The 12,780-nt window shown below is 38.9% G+C and overlaps 2 protein-coding genes across 2 annotated transcripts; both read right to left on the bottom strand.

Moving 5' to 3' along the window:
• Nucleotides 1-7,462: 7,462 nt before the first annotated feature.
• Nucleotides 7,463-8,602, bottom strand: LOC106084731 (large ribosomal subunit protein uL24). Its single transcript, XM_013248633.2, has 2 exons — nucleotides 8,499-8,602; nucleotides 7,463-8,162 (listed from the first exon to the last, which is right to left on the bottom strand). The coding sequence occupies exon 2, from the start codon at nucleotides 8,136-8,138 to the stop codon at nucleotides 7,686-7,688; it is 453 nt and encodes a 150-aa protein (XP_013104087.1). The 5' UTR covers nucleotides 8,139-8,162; nucleotides 8,499-8,602; the 3' UTR covers nucleotides 7,463-7,685.
• A 3,716-nt stretch (nucleotides 8,603-12,318) lies between these two features.
• On the bottom strand, nucleotides 12,319-12,739 carry LOC106084739 (uncharacterized; the record flags this gene model as incomplete). Its single annotated transcript, XM_059360825.1, has 2 exons — nucleotides 12,319-12,591; nucleotides 12,651-12,739. Coding segments are annotated over 2 exons (207 nt in total), but the record flags the coding sequence as incomplete, so codon positions are not given.
• Nucleotides 12,740-12,780: the final 41 nt, after the last annotated feature.

The following is a 12,780-nucleotide window of genomic DNA, read 5'->3' as shown; positions in this document are numbered from 1 at the left end:
AATATTGATGCTAGGCTGTGTGAGAGAATACGGCAGTTGGAACAGTTCAGCAAAGACGTCTCAGTCGCGCGGACATTCTTTTTAGTGTCATGCCGAGATCAATTACCAATCTTCGTGAGCCATTGATACAAATTTCCCGCATGCGCCGTGTGCAAGTTGGCCCCAGTGATATTAATCACTGCTGTTACATTTCTGGTGGTAGGTTTGTGCTGTTCAAGTTCAATTCGGTTCATACCAGGGATTTGATTATGGCGAACTATTCTAGGCTTAACTCGATCAGGTATTGGTGGCGAGGTTGACTCCCTTGTGTATTTAAATGATCATCTTACCGCACCTGCCTCTAACCTTGTTTTTAAATGTCGTAAGATGCGGTCACAAAAGCGAATATTGAGATACGTCTTTATAAATGGAGATATTCCCAAGGTGTGCCTTACGTTTCTGAATGGTGACGTTAAAACAGTGAGTGCGACTGAATGTGATCAATTTTTTGGAAGTGCTGAGTCAAGCAACGCTAATGGAAATGTGGCTAGCACCGTTGCCAATGGATTTCGTGCGTACTAGTCTTTTATTTTTATTATTTTGTATTAGCAATTAATTTTTCATTGTGTCCTTATAGCGTTATTAGTTATGAATACTTGCAACTTAGGTAATATTATGTGCGATAATTCGTTTTTTCGCTCCTCATTGTTTGCTTATAGTGATAATTTAAGTGTAGGGCATTTTAATTGCCGCATTTTTAACCTCTCTGAGAGGTTATCTAAAATTAACGAAATTAGTAATGTTGTTGTTGACAGTTTGTTAAGTGTAGTAGGTGTTTCCGAAACTTGGCTAAAACCAAGTATACCGTCGGGTCCGTTTTGAAATTTCGGGATATTCTTGTTGCAGAAATGATCGTTCGTGTGTGAGAGGTGGGGGTGTTGCTTTGTTTGTTTCTAAGTCTATTAAGTACAAAGTTGTTTCAATATGGGATTGTTGAATGTTTGTTTGTAGAACTTTTACTTGGTTCTAGAAATGTTCTTGTTGGTGTTGTATATCTTCCGCGGGGAAATTGCTGATGTTTTGGTGAGATACTCTGACGTCATAATTTTGGAAGATTTCAATAATAATCTTTTTGATCTGTCGTCTTCTTATAGTGTGCGCGAAAGTTGTAGGCGGCTTAATGTTTCAATTGTCCACAACTCTATACCTACTCATTTTAGTGCTGTACATAATTCTACTTCTTTACTCGACTTTGTTCTTGTAAGTGATCGTAGTTGTGTCTGTGTTTCTAACCAGGTTGTTTGTCCCAGTATATCGGATTATGCGTTTATTTTCGTGTCAGTCCTTAATGTTTTGCAGTTCTTTGAATATGTTGATTATAATGCTTTGAGTTGTGATGATTTGCAGGAAATTGTTTCGTCTACTGATTTTTCCGCTTTGTATTCCACTAGTGACGTTGATTTTCAATGTAGTAGTTTTAGTAGCTGTCATGGGTCTATCCATAATGCGTTTCCTATAAAAAAAGGGTGACAAGGACTAGGAGTGAGGATTGGTTTAGCAATCCCCTCATTTCATATTATCTATCGCTTCGAGATTTGGCTTTTAAATCTTTTTTGGAGAATAGATCCAATGTTAAGTGGCGAATTTTTTGTAGAGCCAGGAATAAAGCCAAATCTGTTATAAGAAAATTTAGAAGGGAAGTGAATGTACTGCAGTTTGAGGGCAATAAAATCACATAGCTGTTATGGGTATTGTTAAAATCCAATGGACTTGGCAGTTGCAAGTCTTATGATTGTGACTTGAATGTGGAGGATTTGAATACGAACTTTAATAGAAACCAATTGGACTCCCAAAGTAATTCTCTCAGGGAGTATGACTATAATAGTTTTGCTTCCGAACGTGTATTTGTGGGAGTTGGATAAGGCATTTTCTGCCATTAAGTCCAATGCAGCAGGTGTAGATGGTTTCTCATTAAAATTTCTTAAGAAACTCTATCCTCTTGTGTCTTGTCATCTGTTACATCTTGTAAATTCTATTTTGCTAATTTCTTCTTTTCCGTCCGATTGGAAATTAGCCAAAATAGTGCCCGTTGGGAAAAAAACAGTCTTATCACGCTCTGAAGGAGTTCCGTCCGATTTCTATTTTACCTATTTGTTCTAGGATTGTCGAGCATGTTATTAAATGTCAAATGTCTGGCTATTTGGAAAGTAACCGTTTTATTTGTGATGCCCAGTGTGGATTTAGGCGAGGTAGGAGTACAGCCTCATTGTTATTGGGTTTGACAGATTCTATCCGGTCAAACATGGGTGGATCACGATTTTGCGTGCTATTGTCTTTAGATTTGGAAAAGGCATTTGACAGAGTGGATTATGACCTTCTTCTTAGTAAATTAAAGTCCGTTTATAAATTTTCGACCAGTGCATGTACATTGTTATGCTCGTATCTTACAGGTAGGAGCCAGTTTGTTTGTTTTTATGGTGAATGTAGTAGTGTTCTTTCTGTAAGAAGCGGTGTTCCTCAGGGTTCAGTATTAGGTCCACTTCTTTTTGTGTTATTTGTCAATGATGTTTTTCTCGTCTGGATTGTTGGTGCACTCCATTTGCATATGCTGATGACATCCAATTGCTTTTTAAGGGTGATAACCGATTTTTGAATGTTTTTCAGATTCAGTTTTAACGCTTCAAAAACTAAAGCCCTTTTTTATCTTCCGGCTGTCACAATCATATATCTAACACTAGATACATATAATAATGTAGATATAGAATTTGTGCAAAGCATTGATTGTCTTGGTGTTCAGCTGGATGACAGGTTTCGGTTCGATCGGCACGTTAGTTCCGTGGTGTCTAAGGTTAACTTTTCTTTAAGAAGCCTGTATACCACGAGTTTATATTAACCGCTCTTTGTGAGGGGGCGTTTGGCGCATGCATTAGTTTTGCCGGCCATTTTATATTGTCTGGAGGTGTACTCCAGTGCGTCGCAAGGGAGCATGCATCGTATTCAGGTCGATTTTAACAATATGATTCGTTTTGTTTACGGTGTAGGTCGTCGTGTTCATATAACACCCTATGTGTGTCGGTTGTGATATCCTGTCGTATGTTAATTATCGTTTGCTTTTGTTTCTTTTTAAGTTATTGAAATGTCGGTCTCCCGTTTTTCTTGTTAATGAATTTAATTTTTGTCATTCTACCAGAACTAAACAGTTGGTTCTTCCCAGGGTAGATATTTAATAATTTTTTAAGTAGTACTTTTTTTGTAAGAGTTGCGCATTTGTACAACTCGTTGCCTACGGAATTAAAAAACTTCAGTTTTTCAACAAGATCTTTATCAAATCGTCTCCGTCTACACTTTCAGCGCTTTTTATTTTTGTGTCAAATTGTCAACAACTTGAACGGATTGTTTTTATCGTGCGTATTATTGGTAATTTATATATTTTTTGATTTTAGTATTACTTATTTTTCCATTTTGCTTAATTCTTTTTTATTGTTAAGTGATTTTTTTTAATTATTTTTTTTTCAAGCTGTTTTGTTTATAATTCTTGATAATTTGTTTTCAAAGCCAAGAGTACTATTGTGAATTTTTTTTGTATATTTTGGTTTAAGTATTCCTTTTTTTTTATTTTGCTTTAATCATTTTTTTAATTTATTACGTTCATCTTTTTTGAGTAGGATTTTTTAATCAGTTACTGCTTATAATTTTTAGAAATTTGTTTTTTATTTGTTATTTAGTTTTATCTAGATTCAGTAAGTGTTAAATAGGTTAAACCTTTTTTTTGTCATTTTCTAAGTTTTTAAGTTTTTTATTTTTAATTGATGTTAGAAAAGGTACGTCTTATGCATAATGTGATTATTTATAGGCCTGATGGCTTCGCATTGCATGAAATAAAATAAATAAATAAATAAAATCACTCGCTTGTGTCAGCATGCCCTAGTGCCAAGCCAAGGGGCAAACAGCGACCGCCATGGTGGACCCCAGAGCTGGTTGGTCTAAGGAAGGACTGCAGAAAACTCTTCAACAGAGCAAAACCCACAAGAGCCCCACACGATTGGGTGGGGTAGAATGCTGCAGCTCCGTGGATGATACATCTGAGACCTCTAGGCTAAGGAAGATTCTGCCCTCGAGACCTATTACGGTGAGGTATATCCAGAAGTCAGAGAATGTATGGACAATGTCTAGTGGGGAAACACTAGAACTACTCGTTGATACACATTTCCCGGGAAATTCTCCAACGGACAACGTGGCGCCAGAAGAGGTTGTCACTAATAAGCATTCATCGGAGGCCATTAGGCAAATTGTATCTGAGCCGAAAATCCTTTGGGCGATAAGAAGTATCGAATCCTTTAAATCGCCAGGCCCTGATGATGTATCACCGGTTGAATTACAAGCTGTGTCTGATAGACTGGTTCCCTGGCTTAGGGAGATATACTCTACTTGTATCAGAATGTCATATATACCTGTGGGATGGAGGGGCACGAAGATCATTTTCATTCCGAAAGCAGGAAAACGCTAAAAAGAAATGCGAACGATATTCGTCCTATTAGCCTGTAATCCTTTATGCTGAAGACTCTTGAGAGGTTGATAGAAACATATCTTACGGCAAAGATCCCTGGAGATCGCCTGTCGCGGCAGCAGCATGCATATAGTAAAAGCAAACCCAGTGTAACAGCCCTTCACGACCTAGTCGGCTACATAGAGGGTTTTCTCGCTGTCAAGGAATATGCAATGGTAGCATTTCTTGACATTGAAGGTGCTCTCAATAATGTACAACCGACGTCAATCATGAAGGAGTTGGAGTTTCGAGGCATCAACTCTACCATAAGAAAGTTTATTAATAACTTACTTATTAAAAGATGCATTACGTCAGGCTTGCGATCCAAAAAGATGGGTCAAGGAGGTGTGCTGTCTCCTCTACTTTGGAATATAGCCATTAACAATATATTATTGTCTCTGGAAGAAAAAGGCGTAAAAGTGGTCGCGTCTGCTGATGACGTGGCAATTGCGGTTAGGGAAAAGTTTCCCAGCACTCTAAGAGATATACTTCAGGAAGCTCTACGTGCAACAGCAAAGTGGGCTACCGAAAGTGGTCTGGGTATAAGTCCGTGCAAGACAGAAGTAGTTCTTTTCAGCAGGAGATACAAGTTGCCTACAGTGGAACCTGTCTCCTTGGGTGGAGAGAATGTTCAATTTACAGAAAGCGCAAAATACCTGGTTGTTTTGCTGGACAAGAAATTGAACTTCAAATCCAACATTTTGGAAAGGGCAAGAAAGACCACTCTTGCCCTATACACCTGCAAGAGAGCCATTAGCCAAAGTTAGGGGTTTAGACCGCGTGTCATGCATTGGGTATATACTGCAGTTGTCAGACCTATAATGCTATATGGTGTTGTGGTCTGGTGGACGGCGCTTCCAAAATCCACCTACTGCTCAGTACTTAACCGGATCCAAAGGATGGCTTCGTTGTGCATCATGGCCGCACTAAGGACGACACCATCTGATGCACTGAATTTGCAAGGATCTCCGCATGATACACACTGCAGTGGTCGGGTAACCTTTTTGAAATGATCAGTTCTAGATCATTAAAGTACACCCCAAAGCCCATCTGGTCGTTTAGTGTGGAACCATCCACATAGAAGTCTATGTAACTTCAGTTACCAGAGATATCGTAGTTCCAATCGGTTCTATCAGGAATAGAGGTACAGTCATTTTTATAAAAAGCGGCTCTGGTAGGGTGTAATCCACACTGCCTTGAACATCGGATATTGTATCAAGGATGACACAGTGTCCGTAGCCGCCACATGACCAATGGGATAGCTCCCTTAACCTCACGGCAGTGGGTAGCCACAATGTCCAGAGGCATAAGCCTCTGGACATTGTGGCTACCCACTTCTATGTGGATGGTTCCACACTAAACGACCAGATGGGCTTTGGGGTGTACTTTAATGATCTAGAACTGATCATTTCAAAAAGGTTACCCGACCACTGCAGTGTGTATCATGCGGAGATCCTTGCAATTAAGGAAGTGGTGGAATGGCTAAGATATACTGTCATTACGACGATTGACACAGATATCTTCTCAGACAGCCAGGCAGCCATTAAAACCCAGGAGAACGTATTTCTGAACACAAAAACCGCCCTCGACTGTCGCAGGAGATGGCTGAATAGTTCAAAATTCACCTGTTCTGGGTGCCTGGCCACAGAGATATCCCAGGGAATTGAAAAGCGGATGAGTTTGCGAGACTCGGAACTACCCTACACATTCCAGGGACACTGGAATCTGTGGGTATGGCTCTAGCGCCATGTAAGCTAAGTTTTCAGGACCAGGCCCGAAGGACAACGAATGATAGATGGTTACAAAGAAGGGTCTGTGAGCATTCCAAAACTATGTGACCTAATCTAGACTTGAAGTAGTCTATTGCTTTGCTATCATTGGCTAGAACAGACTTCTCAGTCAGTGTATCCGTCATGACAGGTCACTGTCTAATCGGAAAACAATCACAAGACAGATTAAAGGTTGCCAGCAACGACTTTTGCAGAAGCTGCAGGAACATCTAAGAAGAGACTATAGAACACCTTCTGTGTGTGTGTCCCGCACGAAGGAGTTCCACTTTAGGTTCTGATTTCTTTGAGAACCTGTCTGATTTAGCGGATGTGAACATTCGTAAGTTATTGGGCTTTTTAAAGCCATCTGGATGGTTCAACGGTAGGAACTAGAAGGCATCTTCCTTCTTCTGTTCCTGTGACATCACAATTGACAAAAACGTCTAAGTAAGTCTGATGGCAGACGGCCGGGCGTAAGCTTTTCTCCTCTCATATGTCCGACAGTGAAGACAGGTCAATTTTTTCTCTTAAAATATTTTTATTGCAAAATATGTATGAATTATTGTAAAGGAAAGGAAAGGTCTGGAAAGGGGCTTTTCATTGGAATGGGAAAAACTACTGGTATGGTTCACTTTTTGATGTTTAACGAAATTTTCTTTAAACTTTTTCAATATTTTTTGCACAAAAATTTAGTATCTCTTCGAAAAGAACAAACAGAGATATAGCAACTTTTGACCGTCCCTTTGTGGGCGTATTTCTCAAGAACGATTAACTTCTCGAGAAAATTGTTTACATTGTTGGAATCAGCCCACCAAGCTTACTCATAATATATCAGTTTCAAGGAGATAGGTGAGGGGCTCGTAAACCAAAATAAACAAATCAGAGCCAAAGATGTTGTCTTAGGTTTCACTTGCTTGTATACAAAACACTTACCGTTGCACAATCCCATGGCAGCCGGTTGTACGTACCGGATTGACCCGATGGAGTTCTTCATCGGCAAGGGCTGCCACCTCAGTGTACAACAACAACGACAACTTACCGTTGAAATAGTTTTTACATTTTATTTCATTTTCCACTGTCTGTTTGCTATAACTAATCCTCCTTCTACAATAGAACACATCACGACCCAATTGTTACACCTTTTAATTTTATAAAACAAATTTTAAGCTTTCTTTATTTTAAGGGTTTTTTATTTTAATAAAAAATAAAACACTCCACAATCACAAGATCGTAATAAAAACGGTGGCCTGGGCAGCAAGTCACGGACTTTATCCTTCCATGCCACCATAATCCGACATTATTGTTATCAAGTTTGTTGTTGGTCTTGATATTGATGTTTTTCAATTTGGTTGTTGTTTTTGTTGTTTGATGAACTACTATAATAAATGGGCTTAGGCGGTTTCCATTGGCTGGGCAGCAGCTGTCTCTTCGGTGTATTTGCCCTTGTCCTTGCCCAAAGCAGCCAAACGTCCCTTGCCACGACGCTCCAAAATGGCCTTACGATCTTTGTCCAATTTCAATTTGACAATTAAACACTTGGAGGGATGAATACCCACATATACATTGGTACCATTGGCATTTTCACGTTGAATCTTCTCAATGTAAACAACGAACTTTTTACGGTAGGATTGCACAACTTTGCCTACTTGATTGCCCTTGAAGTGGCCGCGAACAACTTGCACTTCGTCATCCTTGCGAATGGGCATAGAACGGACATTGTACTTTTGGCGCAACTCCTTCGATAGGGGAGCGGACATAAGACGCCGGCGAATGTGGGAAGGGGCCTGGAAATGGCGCTTGCGATTCTTCCTGCGGGAAGACGACACGAACCTGTTCAACTTCATTGTGAGTGTGCTTTGTTGTGTTCACTGCAAGAAAGCAAGAATGGGAAAATATTTTATTATTTACTATAAAATTTACTTGCTTATGTGTAATAAATTTCACAGATGAATCAAACTTTAAATGTATTTCTAACACAACGCGCACAGACTGTCTTATATTTGTTTATTTGTCAGTCACTAAACGATAGGAGCGGTACTTTTAGCACTGTAGTTAATTTTCACATTGCCAACAAGAGTTTTCCTTAAATTTTATCACTCCCATATAACTTGGATAAGTTGCAAAGCGGTCATAACTCATATTTAGTTTGTCTGTCCTTGTAAATTGCGATGTTTCTTGATTTAAAATTCACTAGAAAAACTTACACCAAACAACTATCGTAAAAATACGAAAAAGAAAGAATTTGACAGTTGCGCTGTCGGAAGTAGAGAAATGTCAGACGGTTTCGTTATATTTCGCCGCTTTCAATCTGGCATCAACTCTGTGCTTAACGAAATAGGTATAAATAAAGGGGTATTTGCACCATACACAAACGAAGAAAAACAAAAAGAGCAATTAAAAAGGTTTGTTCGCGTATTTTTCCAGCAAAAATTTGTCAGTAAAAATTTGCAGGAGAGTAAGAGCCATTTTACTCTTTAAAAAATTTGCAAGCAAAAGTACGCGAACAACTTCCAGTGAAAATTTGCAGAAGAATAGCTGATTTTTGTTATGGTTTGTTTATTTGCTTGCTTGGAAAACAATTTTTTAATAAAAAATGCTGGCGATTCATGTGAAGTATTTTCCTTATATAAACGTCCATTTATTGACCCGGGAGTGTAGAGGCTGGAATTGGAGCTATTTGTATATCCGGGACCTCCGTGCCGCACGACAGCCATCACAAATTACCGCGCAATCCCATGAAAGCCGGTTGTACGTATCGCATAGGGCCGATGGAGTCTGTAATTGGCCCGATGGAGTCTTTCAGTGTACAACACACTGCTACAACAACAACAACAACAGAATCTCTACACTGGTGCTGAAGAATCTGGACCTGCCTAGAGTCGATTGCCTTACTTATCGATTGCTCAGCTTATCTGAACACTACTATAGTATCCGATGTTTGAAAGATGGGCAGTCTGATCCCGCTACTAAAACCTGAAAAGGACAGGAGCATGGGGCAATCGTACAGACGAATCTTCCTTCTCTCATCAGTAGCCAAGACGCATGAGAGACTATTCCTCCCTCTCCTCTCGTTGGACAATTTCCATTCACCTAGCATCAGCATGCGTTTCGAAGGCTGCTATACATGCCATCACCGTATACAAAACTACACTTGTTGTGCTGACAAAAATACCTTGGACTAACCATCTAATGCTTTTGGGTATTTTGGCCAGATAAATTGCTACGACCACTGATGTGAGGCTAAGGGACATGTGGCGGCTACGGAGACTTTGTTATCATTGAAGATATCTGTATTTGTTCACAATTGGCAGTCTAATTTTCACTAATTTTTTCTAATCAAACTATGCGTCACTTGCTTAACTGCTCAACTAGACCCACTCAGTCCCATGGCAGCATCTTCCCTCTTTAACAAATTCAAAGGAACGGTGTTGGTTTCATCGTAGCTCTCCAATGAGGATGAATCCATCAAAACACTTAAGAAACCGATAATTGCTCTTTTCTTGGTGTCTGTTGTAATTTTTCAAGATTTTCCAAATAATTCCGCAAATTTTGCACTTACAACCGACTTGAGGTAAAATTACAACTTCATTTGTCGAGTTTTCTGTAACTGAACACTAGCTGTTGCCATGAATCTTCATTAAAAGTAAATAAAAATGAAACAAATCTAACAATACCCAATAAACAAGATTTATATTTTTTACTTACCTCTGCCTTTTTGATCCATTTTGCCGTTAGCTTTTGTATTTTCATGTAACGACTGCTTTTTATAAAACAGCTGACCTTTACAAAACATCTGCTCAAAATTGCAAATTTCTGCTGGCAAAAAAAGTCCCTGTAGAAATTAGCAGGTTCTCTATTTTTGAACTGTCAAAATTTGCACTCTCTTGCGCGACTTCTAGTAAAAATTTGTGCAAATTTGCACAAATTTTTGAGTTTCCGAACACAGCTAAAATCTTGTTTAATGGCTGGTACTATGTTCGTTTGTCATCGTTGAAAACCCATGTTTTTCGTGATTACTTTTTTGAAACACTGCACAAATATCAATGATAAAATAAAAGTGTTAATCAAATTTTTATAATAAGTCATGAATGTATGAATTTAGCAAGTTTTTTCCCTTAAGATCTATTATCTAAAAAAGTAATCGGGGAAAATTATTACGAAAAAAGAACGAAGTACCACCCTTAAACCTCGTTTAAACCATGTTTACACCAGAGCCCAAATTCACTTGATTTTAGATAATCTCCAAAAGCTGTTTAAACCCCGTTTAGACTGGTCATTAAATCCGGATTTAAGGTTCTCGTAAGCTGATTTCATAAAGGGAAACAGATGATGGAGCCATTAAATCCGGATTCAAAGAGAAGTGTAAACAGGGTTTAGCTACGATTCAAGTGATTTGCATTTGTCAACATGTTATCACTATGTCGTGAAACTGAGGTCTATTCAGGGATTCCACGCACTTCGACCTCACTGTACTAGAGCCTACGGCATTGAGGGCCGCCATATACATATACTGATTTCGACCCAGTACTCGATGATTATAAGCACCACATCAGTTGAAACTCTGAGCTCCAATTTGTTTGGTGTTCATCGTTATTACGAGAAGATCAGCTGAGAGCTACCGGGCGAGTCCACAGGTTGCGATTAGTGAAAGTCTTTGTATACGGAATAGCTGCAATTGAAGTCGCGGACAATCAACGGTATCGAAGGGAGAGTCTCCGTGAGAGGCCGGGCGGCAACGGCTCTTGCTTAAATACTGAGTGCCTGTGATATTCGATGTGGCAAGGCGATAGAAATGTGGCTGCAACATCATCAACCACAACTGATTTCGAAAACTGTAAATTCCTTCCCAAAATTTCTTTTGCGTCTATCGTTATGGCACATTGCGCTCCCTGAAATGTTGTGTGTGTCGCAGTATAGTCCCAAACCAGTCCCTGTCTCATAAATCCCTCTTCAGTCTGCCCACCGCATCCATAGTGTCCAGAAGGGAAACATGGCCATATTCTGTCTCCCCGTACGACTCAGGGCGGTGACTGTCGACCCATCTCCTCGTTGTTAAATGTCCTCTCAATATACGAGAAGGCCGCCATTGCGTTCTCCTTCAGTTGGAGAGTCGTCTCACATTCAAGCATCACAGCATGAAGGTCTTCTCCAACCTGCCCTTTTTACATGTTTCACATGCCTATTTCTCTAACTCCAACTTGTACATTTTTTCTTCCCATCTTTTTTGTTCAGCTCTATCTTTTCTTCCTCATGTTCTAATTTCTCAATTTTTTCAAATATTTGTTCCGGGGAGTTGAAGAGGCATTATCCAACGAGAGAGCAGTGAGAAATTTCTTTAAAATCATTTTCCGTTGAATTTCAAATTCCAAATCTAAAAATTTCATCTCACTGTATTCCACAGGTTCGTTTTCTGATGGCAAGTTTGTATCTGAAAAATCACTACTTTTTTTAATATTATTATATATGTCTAATGTATATAGTACAACTCTAAAAATTTTCTTATATGATCCACCCTAATGTACAAATCCAAGTTTGGAAAATCAAAAACATTTTGTTTTTCTTCTTTTATATCTGAATCTGTTCCGATTTCTGTGAAATTTAATGGCAATACCGAGAGTTATAAAAGAATATGTTTGCTATTTTTGCGATTCGTGAGAATCGGTTAACAAATGACCAAATTATTGCAATATTAGTCCAAATCGGACGAATATATATATGGGAGCTTTATCCGAATCTCAAGCAATTTTTTCCAATTTCAATAGCCTTTGTCTTTAGGCCAAAAAAGATGCCCGTACAAAATTTGAAGACGATCGGATAAAAATTGCGAACTGTACTTTGTACACAAATTAACATGGAGAGACAGACGGACATAGCTTAATCGAATCGGAAATAATTCTAAAAAGGGGACACAAATATTCTTGATTATCTCCGGTTTTGCTAAAGCTATAGAGGGGAGTAGGTCACAATAAGATGCACAAGCGGTTGGTGTTCCCTCTGTCGAAGCTAATAATGGACACTCAATCATTCGCAGTTATGGAAAAGGGTAGTACAATAGTTATTTATTTGGATTGCTTCTTGAATAAGTTTTGTTGCACTCAATGTAGACAACTTATGAGAGGCATAATTGGCGCGGAATTGGTCAGGTCTAATGTCCTATTTTACAAACCTGATATGGTGTCTTAGACAACATCCTCAAGATTATATTTCCGAAAAGGGCCAAGTACGTCATGTACTTTTTGGTACAATGGCCATGATGATGGTGATCCTCCAGATGAGCCAATATTCTTTTTCTCATTGCTAAAAAAATTGTGACTATCAAAAGAGCAAACACATGCAATGAGTAAATACTTACTTACTTTGTTAAATTGTGCAACTTTGTGTTAATTTCCTGGATGGTTACTACAATTCCTTGAAGCTCCTCCAACTCCTTTTCTATTTCTTCGTACACATGTTAATTTTTTTTGCACCACGTAGCATGTCAATTTG

This window comes from Stomoxys calcitrans, chromosome 1 (genome assembly GCF_963082655.1).
Source record: "Stomoxys calcitrans chromosome 1, idStoCalc2.1, whole genome shotgun sequence".
Classification (NCBI taxonomy): Eukaryota; Metazoa; Arthropoda; class Insecta; order Diptera; family Muscidae; genus Stomoxys; species Stomoxys calcitrans.
Note: the sequence above shows the minus strand (reverse complement) of the source record. Positions and strands in the feature narration are given on the sequence as shown.

What these genes read in the sequence shown, in the direction of transcription:
- LOC106084731 (XM_013248633.2), bottom strand. Translation starts at nt 8,138, where the DNA reads ATGAAGTTGAACAGGTTCGTGTCGTCTTCCCGCAGGAAGAATCGCAAG.